The 18,334-nt window shown below is 45.6% G+C and overlaps 1 protein-coding gene across 4 annotated transcripts; it reads left to right on the forward strand.

Moving 5' to 3' along the window:
* The first annotated feature begins 13,766 nt into the window (after nucleotides 1–13,766).
* LOC126543804 (uncharacterized) lies at nucleotides 13,767–16,890 on the forward strand. 4 transcript variants are annotated; one of them, XM_055078335.1, is made up of 3 exons: nucleotides 13,767–15,382; nucleotides 15,729–15,849; nucleotides 16,350–16,890. In XM_055078335.1, the coding sequence occupies exons 2-3, from the start codon at nucleotides 15,797–15,799 to the stop codon at nucleotides 16,765–16,767; spliced, it is 471 nt and encodes a 156-aa protein (XP_054934310.1). In that variant the 5' UTR covers nucleotides 13,767–15,382; nucleotides 15,729–15,796; the 3' UTR covers nucleotides 16,768–16,890. The 4 variants fall into 4 exon arrangements, with proteins under 4 accessions (XP_054934310.1, XP_050046889.1, XP_054934311.1 ...); XM_050190932.2 differs by having other exon boundaries at nucleotides 16,445–16,890; XM_055078336.1 differs by having other exon boundaries at nucleotides 15,257–15,330.
* Nucleotides 16,891–18,334: the final 1,444 nt, after the last annotated feature.

Below are 18,334 nucleotides of genomic sequence, written 5' to 3' on the forward strand. Positions count from 1 at the left end.
AAGATAGCTCGCGGCGTAGACGCGCGAAGATAGCGAGAAGCTTCGGCGGTTCCGTGCAGTGGTGCGGCTGCGCGGCAATGTCTCTCGCTGCAGGCATAGCAATAACAACGTAGGGCGGTTCCGTGATATTGTATTCTTGGGCAGAATACATGGGCAGAAGCAAGGAACCAATATGTAAACACAGTGCAACGTATGGAAACTGTTTGGCAGCGATGGAACAAACAGAAGAAGGTACTCCGATCGGGGATAAAGCGTGACGTTCTGTCATCATCTGCGTTGCAAGCGAAATTATGTTCAAGCCACCCTGGTAGAAGCAATCGCGGAGCTGTGTTACGGTTCGTTAGCGCCTCAGAGCGTCGACGATTTGGTAGACTGGAGCCATGACAAGGCCGCACGTACTGTACGCTTTTTATACAGTAAAAGTCGTCTCTGTACGAATTATTGAGTCGCGAGTTGCTTTTGTTTTGCTATCACAAAGTCGCATGGGGATGGCATGGACTATTTTATGCCTTATACGTTTTTCGCCTTCGCCGCGTGGTTCTTTAAAAGAAATCCGAGTGCAGATGTTCAACTGGTTTGCTTGGCCTTATTCATTATTGCAACCGGTTTATTATACACCACTGATAAAACAACTCCTACATGCTAGAATTCGACAACAAAACAGTTCAACATCTTAGTTATGTTCATAGTCATGTATATTAAGCGAACAATTACGCTTCATTTGCTTATTCCTCTCTGGAATAATAATTGCACCTGATGCTGAACCATCACGTTTTATTATTTTTCTTAACTTTTCTGTTCTCCTGACCATGTGATTTTATTATATTTCGAATTAAATCTTGCTTATTGGCAATCCACCCAAGTAAAAACGAAGCTGGTGTGTTAATTTTTTCTTTGTTGACGTTTTTTTTTTACCGTTTCCTAGGTGTATATGCAAGGTGTTTCAGTTAACTTGTGACAAGACTAAAGAATCAAAGCCTCTTTCTTAAAGAAAGATGGTTAAACACGTAGCTTTCCCTCAATGCAAACTGAATCAAAGTCCAACGACCAACCAACCAACCCAAGAAATGCTGAGCGACCTGATGCTATGCATATGGGATTTGATTGTCGAGCGACTCGACGCGGAACCACCTGAAGAGTTGCGTCTCTTCAGGAGGTTCCGCGTCGAGTCACTGGCGTTTGGCCGCGTTCTCCCGGTTGCAAACCTCGGGATCAGCGCGGCGACGACGTCTGGCTTCCCTCCCGTTGATGCGCCTGCTCGGATCGGATTGTCGATGGATGCGCATGGCTTCTGCATGCTGTTGCCGATACAGGGGATCGGTCTTACGTGCACGATAGCACTCGCGCTTACGTTCGCGTACGGCAGCCTCTTCTGCCGTGCGCTACACCCGTGGCTGTTGTGCCTGGCGGTCCCTCAGAGCGGGGGCTGCCCCACCAGCGACATGCAGTTGTCACGGTTGATGTTCACGCCTCATCATTCACTTCAAGGTAGCTCGCTTGAAGACAGCAACGTCGCCTCTCCTGACCGTCACGAAGAGGCTACGATGAAGGCTACGTCACGAAGATCGATGACAGGGTCATCGTCGAGAACTCCCGGGGAAAAGCGTCGACAGCAGGTGCTTGCCTCCTATTGTGCCACGTTGGAGACCCGAGCAGCACGCAGAAGACAGAAGCACCACGTTGGAGACCAGTGAGGGGCGATAGAGGTGGTGAAAGATTCGGCGTTTGTGATTGGCCAGTGAATTCCCTCAACGAGGGAAAGAGGGAAGAAAAGGGCATAAAAAGCGGATCCGAATGGCTGTGGAAGAGAGAGACGCTCGGCGACGCAGACCATATACTGAACCAAAACTGAACCATATACTTCATTTGAATATAATCCTTTTTTTTTTCATTCTCTTCAACATCGCTCGGAACCTTTCCTTCTCCCGACACCTGGCACGGCACCATCCATGGAACCTTCGTTGGCCGCACGGACCCCGACTTCACAACATGGCCTATCTATGGGGACGGCGGGAATGCGTTGCGTGACGCGCGTAATGCAATGTAGATATATACAGTTCGTCTTGGTTGCGTGGCGTTTTCCCATTGGTCAAGAGGATGACATTGTGGCCTTTGTTTTTATCGGTACAGCTGTGATTGTAAGCGGAAGTATTTTACTCAGATGTGTAAAGTGGCTTTTCTGCAGTGCGTTTTGGGCGCTCACGGACGAATCAGTGAGACATAGCTTCCCTTTAAAAAAAGAAACAGGTGTTCCCTACGCCCATTCAACCAACGCAGTATTGCTCCCGGTGCGCTCCGCTCACACTTCAAGCACTCACTGCATTGATTTCTCATTTTTGACAAGCGTGTCGCTCAAAGTTGCAAGCGGCATTAAACGACACGGAAGTCAGCTCGGCTGCAAATCGACAGAGATGTGAATATGACACACACCGCCTGGTAACGGCAGCTGAGCGATGGCAGGGATGGCAGCGTTCTGCATACCACTGCCGGTATGAGCGCTGTGCGCATGCTCCGCTGAGCAGCTGTGATCAAATTGTTAGGACACATTGTTCCGAGGGCGGAGGGAATCGTTGAGCTAAAACTGCGTAACGTCGCTGCGCACCTTATCACATGGTGCATTTCCAGATTTCGCGCGCTTTTAAAGCGAAAGCTTTACTGGCCGCGAACTTGCGATTTCGCCGTGGCGGTGCTCCGAGGAGGCACATGACGTCCCAACGCGCGCCTCGCCGCGGATATTTCTCTCTCTCTCTCTCTCTCTCTCTCTCGCTCCATAGTCACTACTGCGCATGCGCCACTAGTAGCACCGAGCCACGCGTGTTCCGCCGCTGCGCAGCGCCGCGCCTTACCGCCGCCACCGTTTGGTATGACGTCACACCGCGTTCCTCGTCGTTGCGCTCGCCTCCTCTCGCTTCGCCAGCTGCGTCGCATGCCTGATAACATGTCGGAGGATTGAAAAGGAGAGCTCGCGTGCGCCGCAACCACAGTTTAGGCGGCAGTATCAAAACTTAAATCAAAAACTTAATTGATCAAAAAAACTAGCCCTACAAAACTGATGCCGATACTCACGGACAACTTACTGTGGCTAAAAAGGGAGAGTTACGCGGGCGCAGCTTCTGCAGGTGTGTTATTGCGCCAAGTAGTCCTCCAGCGTTTGACAGTGCTGTTGGTTGCTCGGAAGAGACGCTGTATCGAGGCAGCTTCCACGTGCGATGGTTTCGCGTTTGCCCAGACGCGGAAGGGAAAAGCCGCAAAATAGGTAAACTTTTACATTCAGTGGTGTGTTTTGTCTTATTTGACTGTTGCTAATAAGGTGCTTATGTTTTCGCTTCCCCAGCTTAAACTAACGTGGATGAAAACGCGGGACTCTTTTCAAAAGCGCACTCACTTGTGCGCGCTTTGCCTCCGTAGCTTACGCTTCATAGCCGCGGAAAGTTGTCCCCGAGTATAGTATTTTCAGCCAGCTATAGAGAAACCAGCAATGCTTAATATGTTACATGTACAGCAACGTTAACTAAAACTTGGAACTTATTAAATTTTGGAGACATATTTCTACTTCAAATCCTACAACCGAATTTAATCATAACTGACCTGCATCAATTGAACGTACTATTTTACGAAAACAGTTCTGCTTTTTGTCATGTGCACTAGAAATGTGATAATTAACGGGCTTTTCATGTCGTGTTTCCATAAATGTGAAGTGATGTGCTATGGTACGTACTTGTCGCCAATGGCATTAGCTTTACAATGGAACATGACCTTCAAACATAGACAGGACGCCGCGCTTGCCGTGTGTGTCTTTATGTAGTGTTCCTTCACACAACGTGCAACTTTGGGGAAAATTTGCCAACTAGCCCAACAAGATGTTCTAATGATGCAGGTGTTCTACAGGTTCTACACATGCACCGCAACGAGGCCAAAAGCGGAAAATATGCACACCAGAGACCGCAGACGTCATCAACCGAGTGTGAAATGATACACAAAGGTATTGCAAGTCAGCGAAGTTAGAGCTGCCGAAAGATTACCACGGGAGAAGTTGATGTATCATGTGAGACCAGAGTTCTACCAACTCTTGCAGAGCCAGGTGGCACCCCATTATCGCAAGAGGAAGGGAAGTACATAAAGAAATGTTTTCAGGAGTACGTTGGTGGGGTCGCGCAGTTGGACGGTGTTTCCACTGCACTGAAAGATAAGCTGAACAGCACTGTACTATAAGAAATCTTTTCATCTAATAAGTGTCGCATACACTTACTGCAGCTATACTGCTATGCGTGGCTTATGCTGCACATAAATGACGTCAATCTCGATTTCGAAAAACAGCGTGAAAGAATGTCCGCTGCAAAAAGAAAGCTCCTGAAGCTTTAAAATTAGGAAATATTTCTCTTACTAATATTTCATCCTGTTTGCAATGCCGATAGTTCTTAGGGTGGTCTCCTGATTATCCTCTCTTTTCAAAATATTTCGGCATATTTTAAGATTTGCATAAACATTGTGCAACATATTCTTTGTGCAGACAATCATTACTCCCACACTTGCACCCTCCTCTTTAAAAATTATTACATGGCTATACCATACACGGATCGTGGGATGCTAGAATCTTCTTGAGCTTACTTCAATAAGGTTATACAAATACGTGCTCGACTCTTTTGACTTCAGTTGTTTCATTAATATGGGGAAAAGGGGGGGGGGGAGGGGGGGCTTCTTTCGGCAAAGCCACGAATAATCTTCGTCATCATCATCAGCCTATTCTATGTCCACTGCCCCCTCCAGGACGAAGGCCTCTCTCTGCGATCTCCAATTATTCTTGTCCTGCGCCAACCGATTCCAACTAGCGCCTGCGAATTTCTTAATTTCATCACCCCACCTGCTCTTGTACCATCCTCGACTGCGCTGCCCTTCTCTTGGCACCCATTCTGTAAATCTGATGGTCCACCGGTTACCTACCCTGCGCATTACATGACCTGCCCAGCTCCATTTCTTTCTCTTAATGTCAATTAGAATATCGGTTATCTCTGTTTGCTCTCTGATCCACACCGCTTTCTTCCTGTCTCTTAACGTTACACCTAACATTCTTCGTTCCATCGCTCTTTCAGCGGTCCTTAACTTGTTTTCGAGCTTCTTTGTTAATTTCCAAGTTTCTGCCCCATACATCAGCACCGGTAGAATGCATTGATTGTACACCTTTCTTTTTAGTGATAATGGTAAGCTTCCATTAAGTAACTGAGTATCTCTGCCGTATGCACTCCTACCCAATTTTATTCCTCTGTAAATTTCCTTCTCGTGATCAGGGTCCCCTGTGAGTAATTGACCTAGGTAAACGAACTCCTTCACAGACTGTACAGGCTGAGTGGCGATCCTGAACTCTTGTTCCCTTGCCCTGCTATTCATCATTATTTTTGTCTTCTGCATGTTAATCTTCAGTCCCACTCTTACACGCTCCCTGTTAAGGTCCTCAATCATTTGTTGTAACTCGTCTGCAGTGTTGCTGAATAGAACAATGACATCGGCAAACCGAAGGTTGCTGAGGCATTCGCCGTCGATACCTACTCCTAAACCTTCTCAGTTTAGTAGCTTGAATACTTCTTCCAAGCACGGAGTGAATAGCATTGGAGAGATTGTGTCTCCTTGTCTGACCCCCTTCTTTATAGGTAACTTTCTACTTTTATTGTGTAGAATTAAGGAGGCTGTGGAATCTCTGCAGATATTTTCCATGGTATTTACGTAAGCGGTCCTTGACTCCTTGATTACGCAATGCCTCTATGACTGCTGGTATCTCTACTGAATCAAATACTTTTTCGTAATCTGTGAAAGCCATGTAGAGAGGCTTATTGTGCTCTGCGGATTTCTCGATAACCTGATTAATGACATGGATTTGATCCATTGTAGAGTATCCTTTCCTGAAGCCAGCCTGTTCCCTTGGTTGACTAAAGTCCAGTGTTGCCCTTATTCTGTTGGAGATTATCTTGCTGAATATTTTATATAATACTGGAAGTAAGCTAATGAGCCTAGAATTTTTCAATTCTTTAACGTCTCGCTTTTTGTGGATTAGTATAATGTTGGAATTCTTCCAGTTCTCTGGGACCCTTGAAGTCGTTGGCTGTTGGTATAAAGGGCCGCCAGTTTTCCAAGTATTGTGTCTCCTCCATCTTTGATTAAATCGACTGGTATTCCATATTCTCCTGCCGCTTTTCCCCGTTTCATGTCTAGCAAGGCCCTTCTAACTTCATCGCTAGTTAAAGAAGGAGCATCTGCAACCTGTTCATTAATACTTCGAATATAGGTATCGTGGTTGCTTTGGGTACTGTACAGGTCAGTATGTAATTATTCCGCTGTTTTTACTATATCTTCGAGATTACCGATGATATTACCCTGCTTATCTTTCAGTGCATACATCTTGGTTTGTCCGATGCCAAGTTTCCTTCTCACTTATTTCAGGCTGCGCCCATATTTTACTGCTTCCTTAGTCTTTATCACATTATAATGTCGAATATCCCTTACTTTCTCCTTGTTTATAAGGTTTGACTTCCGTGAATTCTATCTGGTCTCTTGAGTTGGACACTTTTATTTTTGTCGTTTCTATATTAGGTCCTTTGTTACTTGAGAGAGCTTACCAACTGGTTGCCTTGGTGCCTCACTTCACACTTCAATTGCTGCTTCTAAGCCAGCCTAGTTTGGTTTCGTTCATTTCCTCTATGTCATCTTCATCTATCTGTTCTATAGCTGCATATTTGTTTGCAAGTGCCGATCTGAATTGGTCTGCTTTTGCCCTTACTTCGTCTAGGTTGGCCTGTTTCTTCTTGACCAATTTTACTCTTTCTCTCTTTCAAATTGAGGTGAATCATAGCCTTCAATAACCTATGATCACTGCACTTTACCTAACCTAACACTTATACATTCTGCACTATGCTGGGATTGGCAGAAACTATGAAATCAATCTCATGTTTCACCATTAGGGGCTTTTTCAGGTCCACGTTTTGTTCCAACACTTGCTGAAGAAGGTGTTCATTGTTCGCAGCTTATTCCTTTCCGCGAATTCTACCAACATCTCTCCTCGAGTGTTCCTGGAATCAACGCCGTAGTTGCCAATTGCTTGTTCACCAGCCTGCTTTTCCCCCACATTTGCATTGAAGTCGCCCATCACTGCAGTATACTGAGTTCGCACTTTTCTCGTCGCTAATTCAACATCTTCATAAAACTCTTCTATTTCTTCATCGTCGTGACCGGAGGTTGGAGCATAGGTTTGTACTACTTTTAATCTATACATTTTGTTCAGTTTTATTACGACCACTGCTACCCTCTCATTAATGTTGTATAGTTCGTCAATGTTGCCCTCTATGTCCTTATGGATTAGGAATCCTACCCCGTACTGCTTCTTATCTGGGAGACCTCTATAGCAGAGGACGTGGCCATTTGTCAGCACTGTATAAGCCTCAGCAGTCCTAACCTCACTAAGGTCAATGATATCCCAAACAATGCCTGAGAGTTCCTCAAAGAATCTTGCTAGGCAAGCTTCACTCGAGAGAGTTCGGGTGTTGAACGCTACAAGGTCAGTTTCCATAATCTAAATAAAGAAAGCATGCTGTGCCAGAAACGAGTGTTCTAGAAAAGCTGAAGTGTGCTTTCGCCTCCTTATTGTGTCAACATCGAAATTCTCATGACGGATGACCTCCAGCCTATGATTAAACTCGTAACATACCTCTGAGATTTGACCTGTACTTCAAACAGGTCGCACGAAACTGACCCTATGCGCTCTCTTAGAGAACGTGCATAATGTACACCCGGCGACAAAATTTTACGGACTACGGGATCTCCGAAAACATTCAGTTCTCGAGCGGCCTGTAGCACTAGCCAGTAAAACCGTACACGACAATGTTGTTCGCATATTCTAGTCGAGGCCCGAAATGCAAATATCAGACTGCGTTGCGAGGTTGCGGATATATTCAGCTTTTTCTCAGATCTCGTGCCCCGCAATATTTCATCGCCGGGTGCACGTTCAGCGTATTAGAGGAAGTTCTTGAAAACCATACAAAAGAGAATTGTTCTGAGCAGTTTCCCCTGATGCATTGAACGCAGCCGATTTGAGTTACTTTAAAAATATTTCTCGATCTCCCGAAGTTACGCGTTCAATAATGAATAACGCCTTTGTGCATCATTCTGTACTTGTCCAACATCAACTGACGACGATTAACCGCTGATCGACACATGCTTCTCCTGCGTTCGCTGTCTCTCGACAAAAAAAAAAAAAAAGGAAACCTAGGTGCTATTTGTTGTTATTGTCTAGGAAATGTGCCGTTTATGTCTAGATGATGATAGAACAAACTAAGTGCATAACAAATTTTGAGAAACATCAGCAATATGCTCGTGAGGAATTTCATAATAGTACCTAGCTTGTTCGCAGTGTTACGGATTTGAATGAAACTCTAGCGGTCTGACCTGTTGTATCGCGAAACAAAGCCAAATATAAAGAAATCTACAGACATTTTCAATAATATTTGCTAAATATTTATCGGCGTATTAGCACAAGGAGAGCTATGCAGGAAATTTACTAGGTATAGCATGTTTTTTCGACTAGCAAGTATGCTTGTTGTACAGAATTTTAAAAAAAGGAAGTTGTTTTTACTGGTATGCGGGAGATGTGGATCAGCTGTTCTTGACAATCTGTTTATTAGTCACAAAGAACTGTTGTAACAAAAATTACTTCAGTAGAGTTGTGTTGTGCACAGCAAACAAACATGTCCTCTGTAGCAATTTTCTGTCTATGAGAAATTGTAGGAAGCTGTCTTAGACATGTATGATCGCGTACAGAATGCGCCCATTTGTACTGAATAATGATATACTCAGCTCAATATTATTGTGTTGTGTATTGCATGCCTTGCTGTGCGATAGTTTGCTAATAAAAGCTGAATAAATAATCAGATTTTTCTGCCTACTTATGCTTTGCCGAAACAAAATAGCCGCGCGCCATAGTGTGCTGGCAACATGTGTGTTGCACACATGTTGTGAGTACAACAAGAGAATTAAAAGCCGAAGGGTGTTGAAAACAAGATCTCAAAGAGGAAAACAATTTGAAAAAAAAATGCAAACATGTTGGTTTCCGTTGGCGCCTGCGGAAAAAGTCGCGTGTTCGTCGCGCATAACAGACAAGTGGAATGTCGTTTCCCCCTCGCGCATCAACAAAACCGTTATACTCGATCTTTTGTTTTTATTTTTTCTCCGAAGCTTGGCCTACCGAGCACCCGGGGAGAAGTTGGTGCTCGTGACGCAATTCCGTTCACCTGGTGGTATACCATGCAGCTGACATAGCCGTGCTTTAAGTTGTTAGACGACTGCCAACAATACTGAGTTGGTGGAATTTGCGTAACGCACACCAAGTTTTTTTTTTTTTTCTAAACTTGGCAAGGGACAGCTGAAACACCCTGTATATCCTGGTTGCGCAATAAACTGTCGGTATACATATGTATTGCTGTCTGTACTTTCCCGTGCCGGTTTTCTTTTTTTTTTTTTTTTTTGCACAGCTTTTCAACCATATAATGATCAACTTTCAGGCGCTATTTCAAAACGAATTAGTTGAGTACTTGGACAAGGTAGCGCTTCGTGAGTTACGTTCGATTAGAGCACACCCCCTCCAACCTAAAGCTTACAGATTTACTGCTGAAGCGCGAAGTCGGGGGTTCGACTCTCAGCCTCGCCGCTCGCATTCTCCTGGGGGCGGCATGCAAAAATGCTCCTGTACGATGCTTTGGATGCACGTTAAAGAACCCCAGGAAGTTAGAATTATTCTGAAGCCCCCCACAACAGAGTCTCTCAAGCCCAAGCGTTACTTTGGTACGTTAAATTATTCAATCAATTGAAATTTTCTTTCAAATGACAATAAGTCAACATTGTTGGACGAAATTTAAACTTAACTGGTTTGTTCGGACACTGTATAGCTCTACAATGACCCATCAATACTCTACAATGAAATACGCGATAACAGCGGAGTTCGCACGACTCCACTCCAGCTATGCAACCGTTATCTCAACCTTGATTTCAGCACTGATAACAGCATGAGTGTCGACAGAGCCACACGATGGCGCCATGCTTCAGCGAGCGAGCAGTGCGAGCAAAACGTGATACTTTTGCTCCCTGCGGCCGCGCCCAACGCGCGAAGAACTCACTGGCTGCGAATGGCCGAAGCCGTAGAATTAATGTACTATGTGAACTCCATATTATTTTACCTGTACAACTGTGACTACTTAGCCTGAAAATCCTGCATGAAGCCGCTGGCCTGGACACTTGGCTGCTGCCGGCGCTCCTGTCAATTAAATGTGGCCGGCCAGTTCATTGTTGCCTTTTCAAAGGCAGCAGTGACCTTTTAGACGACCTGGCACATATTTGGACGCTAAGAAATTCACCGACGATTACGATACTCCCTAATGTGAAATTTGAGCGCAGCTGTATACGTGCTTTCATTTCGCGATATATTGAGGCAAAGAATTTGAGAGAGAGAGACGTGTAGCAGAGTCGGCGATCGTCGATAATCTGATCTGCGATTTAAGCGCGTCGGCTTTTATACTTCACTACTCGAAGGTTTCAGAGTAATCGCCGGTGCCGCGTGGTTTCTGCAAATTCCTCCTCAGCCTAGACCTGAGGAGGGAACGGAAGAAACTGGTACATAAGAAGCCGATCTATGAGTTAGCGGTAAGAGGGAAAATAGAGGAATTCCAGATCAAGCTACAGAACAGGTATTCGGCTTTAACTCAGGAAGACGACCTTAGTGTTGAAGCAATGAACGACAATCTTGTGGGCATCATTAAGAAGTGTGCAATAGAAGTCGGTGATAACTCCGTTAGACAGGATACCAGTAAGCTATCGCAGGAGACGAAAGATCTGATCGAGAAACGCCAATGTATGAAAGCCTCTAACCCTACAGCTAGAATAGAACCGGCAGAACTTTCGAAGTTAATCAACAATTGCAAGACAGCTGACATAAGGAAGTATAATATGGATAGAATTGAACATGCTCTCAGGAACGGAGGAAGCCTAAAAGCAGTAAAGAAGAAACTAGGAAGTGGCAAGAATCAGATGTATGCGTTAAGAGAAAAGCCGCCAATATCATTACTAATATGGATGAGATAGTTCAAGTGGCTGAGGAGTTCTATAGAGATTTATACAGTACCAGTGGCAGCCACGACGATAATGGAAGAGAGAATAGTCTAGAGGAATTCGAAATCCCGCAGGTAACGCCGGAAGAAGTAAAGAAAGCCTTCGGAGCTATGCAAAGGGGGAAGGCAGCTGGGGAGGATCAGGTAACAGCAGATTTGTTGAAGGATGGTGGGCAGATTGTTCGAGAGAAACTGGCCACCCTGTATACGCAATGCCTCATGACCTCGAGCGTACCGGAATCTTGGAAGAACGCTAACATAATCCTAATCCATAAGAAAGGGGACGCCAAAGACTTGAAAAATTATAGACCGATCAGCTTACTGTCAGTTGCCTACAAACTATTTACTAAGGTAATCGCAAATAGAATCTGGAACGCCTTAGACTTCTGTCATGCAAAGGACCAGGCAGGATTCCGTAAAGGCTAGTCAACAATAGACCATATTCACACTATCAACCAGGTGATAGAGAAATGTGCGGAATACAAGCAACCCTTATATATAGCTTTCATTGATTACGAGAAAGCGTTTGATTCAGTTGAAACCTCAGCAGTCTTGCAGGCATTACGGAATCGGGGTGTAGACGAGCCGTATGTAAAAATACTGAAAGATATCTATAGCGGCTCCACAGCCACCGTAGTCCTCCATAAAGAAAGCAACAAAATCCCAATAAAGAAAGGCGTCAGGCAGGGAGATACAATCTCTCCAATGCTATTCACAGCATGTTTACAGGAGGTATTCAGAGACCTTGATTGGGAATAATTGGGGATAAAAGTTATTGGAGAATACCTTAGTAACTTGCGATTCGCTGATGATATTGCCTTGCTTAGTAACTCAGTGGACGAATTGCAATGCATGCTCACTGACCTGGAGAGGCGAAACAGAAGAGTGGGTCTAAAAATTAATCTGCAGAAAACTAAAGTAATCTTTAACAGTCTCGGAAGAGAACAGCAATTTACAATAGGTAGCGAGGCACTGGAAGTGGTAAGGGAATACATCTACTTAGGGCAGGTAGTGACGGCGGATCCGGATCATGAGACGGAAATAATCAGAAGAATAAGAATGCGCTGGGGTGCGTTTGGCAGGCATTCTCAGATCATGAATAGCAGGTTGCCGTTATCCCTCAAGAGAAAAGTGTATAATAGCTGTACTCACCTACGGGGCAGAAACCTGGAGGGTTACGAAAAGGGTTCTACTTAAATTGAGGACGATGCAACGAGCTATGGAAAGAAGAATGATGGGTGTAACGTTAAGGGATAAGAAAAGAGCAGATTGGGTGAGGGAACAAACGCGTGTTAATGACATCTTAGTTGAAATCATGCAAAAATGGGCATGGGCAGGGCATGTAATGAGGAGGGAAGATAACCGATGGTCATTAAGAGTTACGGACTGGATTCCAAGGGAAGGGAAGCGTAGCAGGGGGCGGCAGAAAGTTAGGTGGGCGGATGAGATTAAGAAGTTTGCAGGGACGACATGGCCACAATTAGTACATGACCGGGGTTGTTGGAGAAGTATGGAAGTATGGGAGAGGCCTTTGCCCTGCAGTGGGCGTAACCAGGCTGATGATGATGATGCTGATGATGCTGATGCTGATGATGATGATGATAAGGAACTCGAAACCACGAACGAACATGGAGATATGGGCCAAGCGGCCTGTCCAAGTTTGATTCGAATTGTCATCGTGAAGGTCGAGAGTCGAGCCCAGTACATTTGCTGTTAATTAAGGCGGAGTTAATTATGGCATAGTTAATGAGAATAGAGTTAATTACGGCACTCGAACCCACGGCCTTTAGGAGAAGTCGAACATTCTTGGATATATGGGTGAACCGGCCACACCTCCAAGTTGTATTCCAATTGGCATCGTGAAGGTCGAGAGTCGAACCCACTGTATTCGGTATTAATTAGGCGACGGTAATTAAGGCACAGTTTTTTAACATAGAGTTAAAACACTCGAACCCGCGACCTTTGGTGTTAAGGGTGGCGAAGTTAAACAGCGGTTATTAAGGTAGAGTTGATCAAGACACTCGAACCCACGACCTTTGGTGGGAGAAAACAAGCAATAGGAAGTAACAACGCATTCGAATGAAAATGTCAAGTAATGTAATGAATGTCTCGTGAGCGCGAAGGGTTTCTCCTTCATCCTCTTTAGCATGTACTAAAGTGGCTGACAGCTTTTACCTTTATGGCATATCTTCACATTTCAATACCTTGATACACTAGGCTAAAAATTATTCTAAATAGAAAGTTTGCTTTCGTTTCATATTTCCATTCTTCGCATTTAATGCTGGTCGGATGCTGTGATGGTTCTAATTGAGCATGCTCAATGGCTATTTCCGCATGCTATTCACGAACGGACTGGATCTGAAGTTTTCTTTTGTAACTTGGGCGTTCTCATACACCCTGATCTGGCTTCGAACAGTACGACACTGCCTTTTGAATTGCCATAAAAATTTCCCATATAATTTCATTCTGCGTCGTTCGATATGTTTCAATGGCTGGCTTCCTATACATTTCGCCTGTACATTGAGCGTTTTATCCTTTTCTCTGGCGCTTTCTACCAAATTGGTGCGATATTACTCTGAGTCACTGCTTTTCTTTTTTACGCGCTAACTTACATGCCCCGTGTGCGAAATCGGCGAGATTAAATCGGAAGCCGCCGAGCTTGGAGAGGGAAGCGAGCACCGGAGGAAGAGGGCGCCTGGGTGTGGAGAGGAGGAGGAACCCGCCTTCGAAGGTACGGATGAGCGCGCGGCGCCTCCGCGACGCCCTGCCGGCGTCGCGGAGGATTGTGGTAGTCGGAGGCGCGTTGGGTTCACCCCGTTAACCTCCCCTGGAAGTTGCTACGGGCTCTGTGTGCGCTATGGATGTACCGGGTTTCGTCTGGCCATCGAGAGGCCTAGCACCGAGAGAGAAGGACGGAGTAGCAACGCAAGCGGTGGCAGACTGAACGCAAGTCGACCGACCCCGAAGTTGTCGGCAAGCGCCGGGCACGAGCTCAACAAGACCGACAAAAGGCGCGTGCTCGGCATGCCCAGGAGACTCCCGAAGAACATGCTAGGCGGCTTGCGACAATGCACAAAAAGGGAACAGCTAGCACCTATACGCTTGCGCGTAACCCTCGTTCACGAAGTGAGACGTCACTATAATTTCTTTTTTTTTTTTGTACACGTACCTAAATGAGCTAGCCATACATCGGTCTCCGTTCATATTCCTCGGTCGTTTTACGAAGCAGATTTGGCACTGAGCCTCTCCCGCACTTGGAATCACGTCCAAACCATGTCTCCCTGTAAGGTGTTTAATTTGTGTTTCTTTCATGAGCACCCAATGGTGATTTTCTCGCAGCACTTTGATTAATATCCAGTATAGGACGCGAAAGGGTGACATCTTTCGGCGCTCACGCAAACTTTTCGATGCACAGACTTGCCGGCACGATATACCAGCATTCCAGCCTCAAAAATCATTTTTGACGACGGGTGCCTCTTCACAGAACAAGTAATCACTTAGATTTTTAAAAAAAGAGACAGAACACTTTGTGGTTTTTGAAGCGCATCATATTTCGAAAAACTTATATATTGCAACAACTGACTCCTGAAAAGGGAATTCGCTGTGTCTCCCTTTTTTTTTTTTTTTTTGTATGTCACATGCTGCTCTTTCTAAATCCTTCAGAGAAAAGGGAAGGTTAGGGAGGTTAACCAGGCTGAATCCGGTTGGCTACCCTGCACAGTGGAAGGAAAGGATACTGAAAGAATAGAAGAAACGAGTCTCGCAGTATGCACAAACACGCACACAAAGAAGCGTTCATCGTTCAGCTCACCACAAGCGGTCACAACATCGACCAATTAGTAAACCTCGCAAAACTGCTGCATATTTGCTCCTCATCTTCTTCTGGCAGCCAGCAGTTATCATCCCCTATTCTCTAGCTACGGCTATATACTACACGTAAGAAAGAAAAGGGAAAAAAATAACTAAGCGAATATTTACGTGTATGCTGACTTACGTTTTAGAGATGCCTTGTTCATTTATTTTCCCCAACACAAAGCTTCTTCTTTATTTGTCTCAGTGAATGCGCGCTCTTTGAAAAAGGATGCCACCATCGTCATCAACATAGATGCTCCCGATAGATATGGTCCCCTACTACCTGCATTCAAAGGCGCTGCTGAATCATCTGCGTTGACTGGGACTCAATGTCGTTGTAAGCAAGAGGTTCTCTCGCACTGTTTGCGGTACATAATTTTCATACAAAGGTGAGATATGGGGCCAGTTAGCCGCCCATTGGCGCAGCAGCAACCGGAAGAGGGCCACATCATACCAGATGTTTGATGCAGGTTTTCACTGCACTGTTTTACTGCTCTCTTCATTGGCGACCTGTACGTTAACTGCTCGAGAATATGTAGCGTATCGAAGACATGTTCTATTATTTCTCACCCCACAGCAGAAATTGCGTTGCGTGAGATGATCTACAAAAGTGATATCTTCTAAATTTTTGCTCGCAGCTCGCTTCTCTATACAGACGATGGAGCGACAGTAATATTTCCTTTATTGTTAATTGGAGACAAGAGATCTCAAAAAGGTGCTTTTTTTTTCTTGCAGAATAATAAAAGCATGACGTCAGCTCAAGTGTTTGATGATATCCCGTCCAAACGCCGAGCTCCTTCCACATGGTCAAAGCAAACAGGCAACAAGCGTCTGCTCATGTGGAACTGGAAGACAGGTATACGTAATCCACGCTAAGAGAAGATAACGACTTGGGTTTGTTTTGGAAGAACACACTGTAACGGCTGGAATTTCGTCGATGCGCAACTTGTTTACAGCATGTCTGAACCGAATACCTATTGGCTGTAAGCGGCTACAGGCTGCCTACGCTACAGCGGAACTTCGCCGAGTCCCCGTATCTGCACTGCAGTGCCAGTCGTAACTGCTTCGAACCAGCAGATCGATAGTACTTAAAATGTTTTTTTTTTTTTATTTTGCCGGATTTTGTCGGAGCCGTCTGAGTGCTCGTAACGACGCAAATACATTCAAAGAATGTAACCCCAGCGTCGTGTTATTTAACGCACCTATTGCTGTCTCTGCGCTTAGAGGGCAAATCAGCGGAAGCGGACGAAGACTGTTCGAAAGCAGCATGCGTGCGCTCTTCACTGTGCGTCGCGGCGTGCAGTGAGCGTTATATCTGCGATACGATGTCCGTACGAGATGCAATGCCATATCCAGGTTCTCCACGAGCCATTTGGAGCTTCGGCACGACGGCGGCACGGTCCGCTTATCGTACCTGAACGTGCTCATGACGTTCATGCTGTTCCTGACAGTGTTCATGATGGCGTCGGGCGTTGCCGTGTCGGCCGCCACCAGCTGGCTCGTGGGCTCGGTGCTCATCCTGCCGGCCGTGCTGCTGCTCTGCGCCACGGCTCTCGTTGCCACCTGGGTCATGGGCCGACACTCGGTGCACGAGCGCAGCTCCAGTGACCCGTTCCCGAGCGTCGTCTACTCGCCGCTGGCGCAGCACGACACTGACGTCAGGCATGGCTTCGCTGCCAGGGCCGAAAGTGGCATACTGCCGCAGCGTGACCCCGAGAAGCCACGGCAGCAGTCCCGCAGGGGTTACACAAACGTCGTCTCTTTTATGGAGTAAAAGCGACCGTCTGTCCTTCACAGCCAATCGTTGTCTCATGCCTTTTGCCTATTTGCTACATCGTAGCGTTTGTTCCTGAACTCTCTTCAACATAAAACAATAGTCCTATGTTCACTGACAAGAAGTGCATCTCGAAATTATATCTTGGAAGAAGTAGCGCAGAAGTATTGCGGAAAAAAGGAGACCTAGACAGGAAACACGCTCCCCTTTGCAAAATATGTCAAACCAACTAGTCCAACTAGTCCAGTCCTAGAGCATATCGAAAGCTGTTCATGGTGCATCTTCCTATTGTAGAAGTCGGCGAGCGCAATACCTACGCTTTTCCGTAGAAAATTAATTGACACTGCAAGTGTGGTGTGATCGCTACATGTTATTTCCTGTCTAACAGGTACGGCGTATGTGTACTGTACGCTATTGCTGGGTGCTTCATAAATGAGGATGTGCATTAGCCAAAAACGCGTTGGAGAAGTCCTACGTTTTGTATTCCACGAACAAGCAAAGAGTTTTTATATGATACAGCAACTCGACTACGCCTGAAATTACAAGTGCACAAACGTAATGTCGGTCCCAGCTTTTCTGAAAACATCATGCGACCTGTTCTCCAGCTACTGCTCGTATTATAACTTTAGTCAACCAAACCCTAAAATATTGCTGAGTTCTTATTGTAGCGACACCTATTGGGGGTGCTGCATCCAAACTCCATGGGGTAGGCCGATCATAATCATCATCATCATCCTTGCCTGGCAGAAAGAAGTTCGCAGGAAATAAAATTGTGCTTGCCCTCCCCCCCCCCCCCCCCCCAGCATTTGATACCGGCTTGCAAACTGTGTATCTTTGCGATTCATTGCCTTCGACGTAAAATTATTGTGCTTTGCATCTATGACTGGCCTGCGACGAGTGGTCACAAATATTGGCTTTTTCGCTAGAACTTGACTTCAAATCGTGTGGGTAACATGCAACACGCAATATGTATTTTTTTTTTTTAAGATAAGTCCCGCGACGACTTGCGTTGCGTCCACATTAACGTCAAAAATCACGCATGCCTTCGTCATATATAAAAAATAAAATAAAAAGTTCTTGCGCTCCTTAGCATTGGTCCTCTCAGATGCGCCGCGAATCCTCAGCCAAGGCATGGTGCACACGCATACTCGCACAGCCACAGTTTATATCCACATTTAACGTGCCACCGCTCATTACTTGCGAAATTTATATGTGATTATGCAGCTTACATAAAAACCTGTTACACAGTCACTGTTGCGTGTAATACTGTTGTTGGACTCGTCATTTGCACGCCTCCTTCCGCTCCACCCATACAGGGTAGAAAGCGGGCCGGGCCACACCTTCCTGTATTTGCCCTTTCTCTTTTCTTTTATCACTGCGCATCATGGCCCAAGATTTCTCAGTGGTACGCTACAGTATAGTGGCCAGTTTTCTTTTAATCTTGCAACGAAAAGCAGCTTGTACCCCTTCCATCTGCCATCACCTAACCCCTACCTCATGTAAAGAAAAGATGTCGTTTCAGGGCCTATCGAAATCCCTTTCACCAGAACTAGAATCTTTCAGACGC

The sequence above is a fragment of the Dermacentor andersoni genome, chromosome 1, assembly GCF_023375885.2.
Source record: "Dermacentor andersoni chromosome 1, qqDerAnde1_hic_scaffold, whole genome shotgun sequence".
In the NCBI taxonomy this organism is placed as follows: domain Eukaryota; kingdom Metazoa; phylum Arthropoda; class Arachnida; order Ixodida; family Ixodidae; genus Dermacentor; species Dermacentor andersoni.

Coding starts and splice junctions, on each gene's coding strand:
- LOC126543804 (XM_055078335.1), top strand. CDS start 15,797: ATGGTCAAAGCAAACAGGCAACAAGCGTCTGCTCATGTGGAACTGGAA. Junction 15,850..16,349: donor CATGTGGAACTGGAAGACAG/GTATACGTAATC, acceptor TGCCATATCCAG/GTTCTCCACGAGCCATTTGG.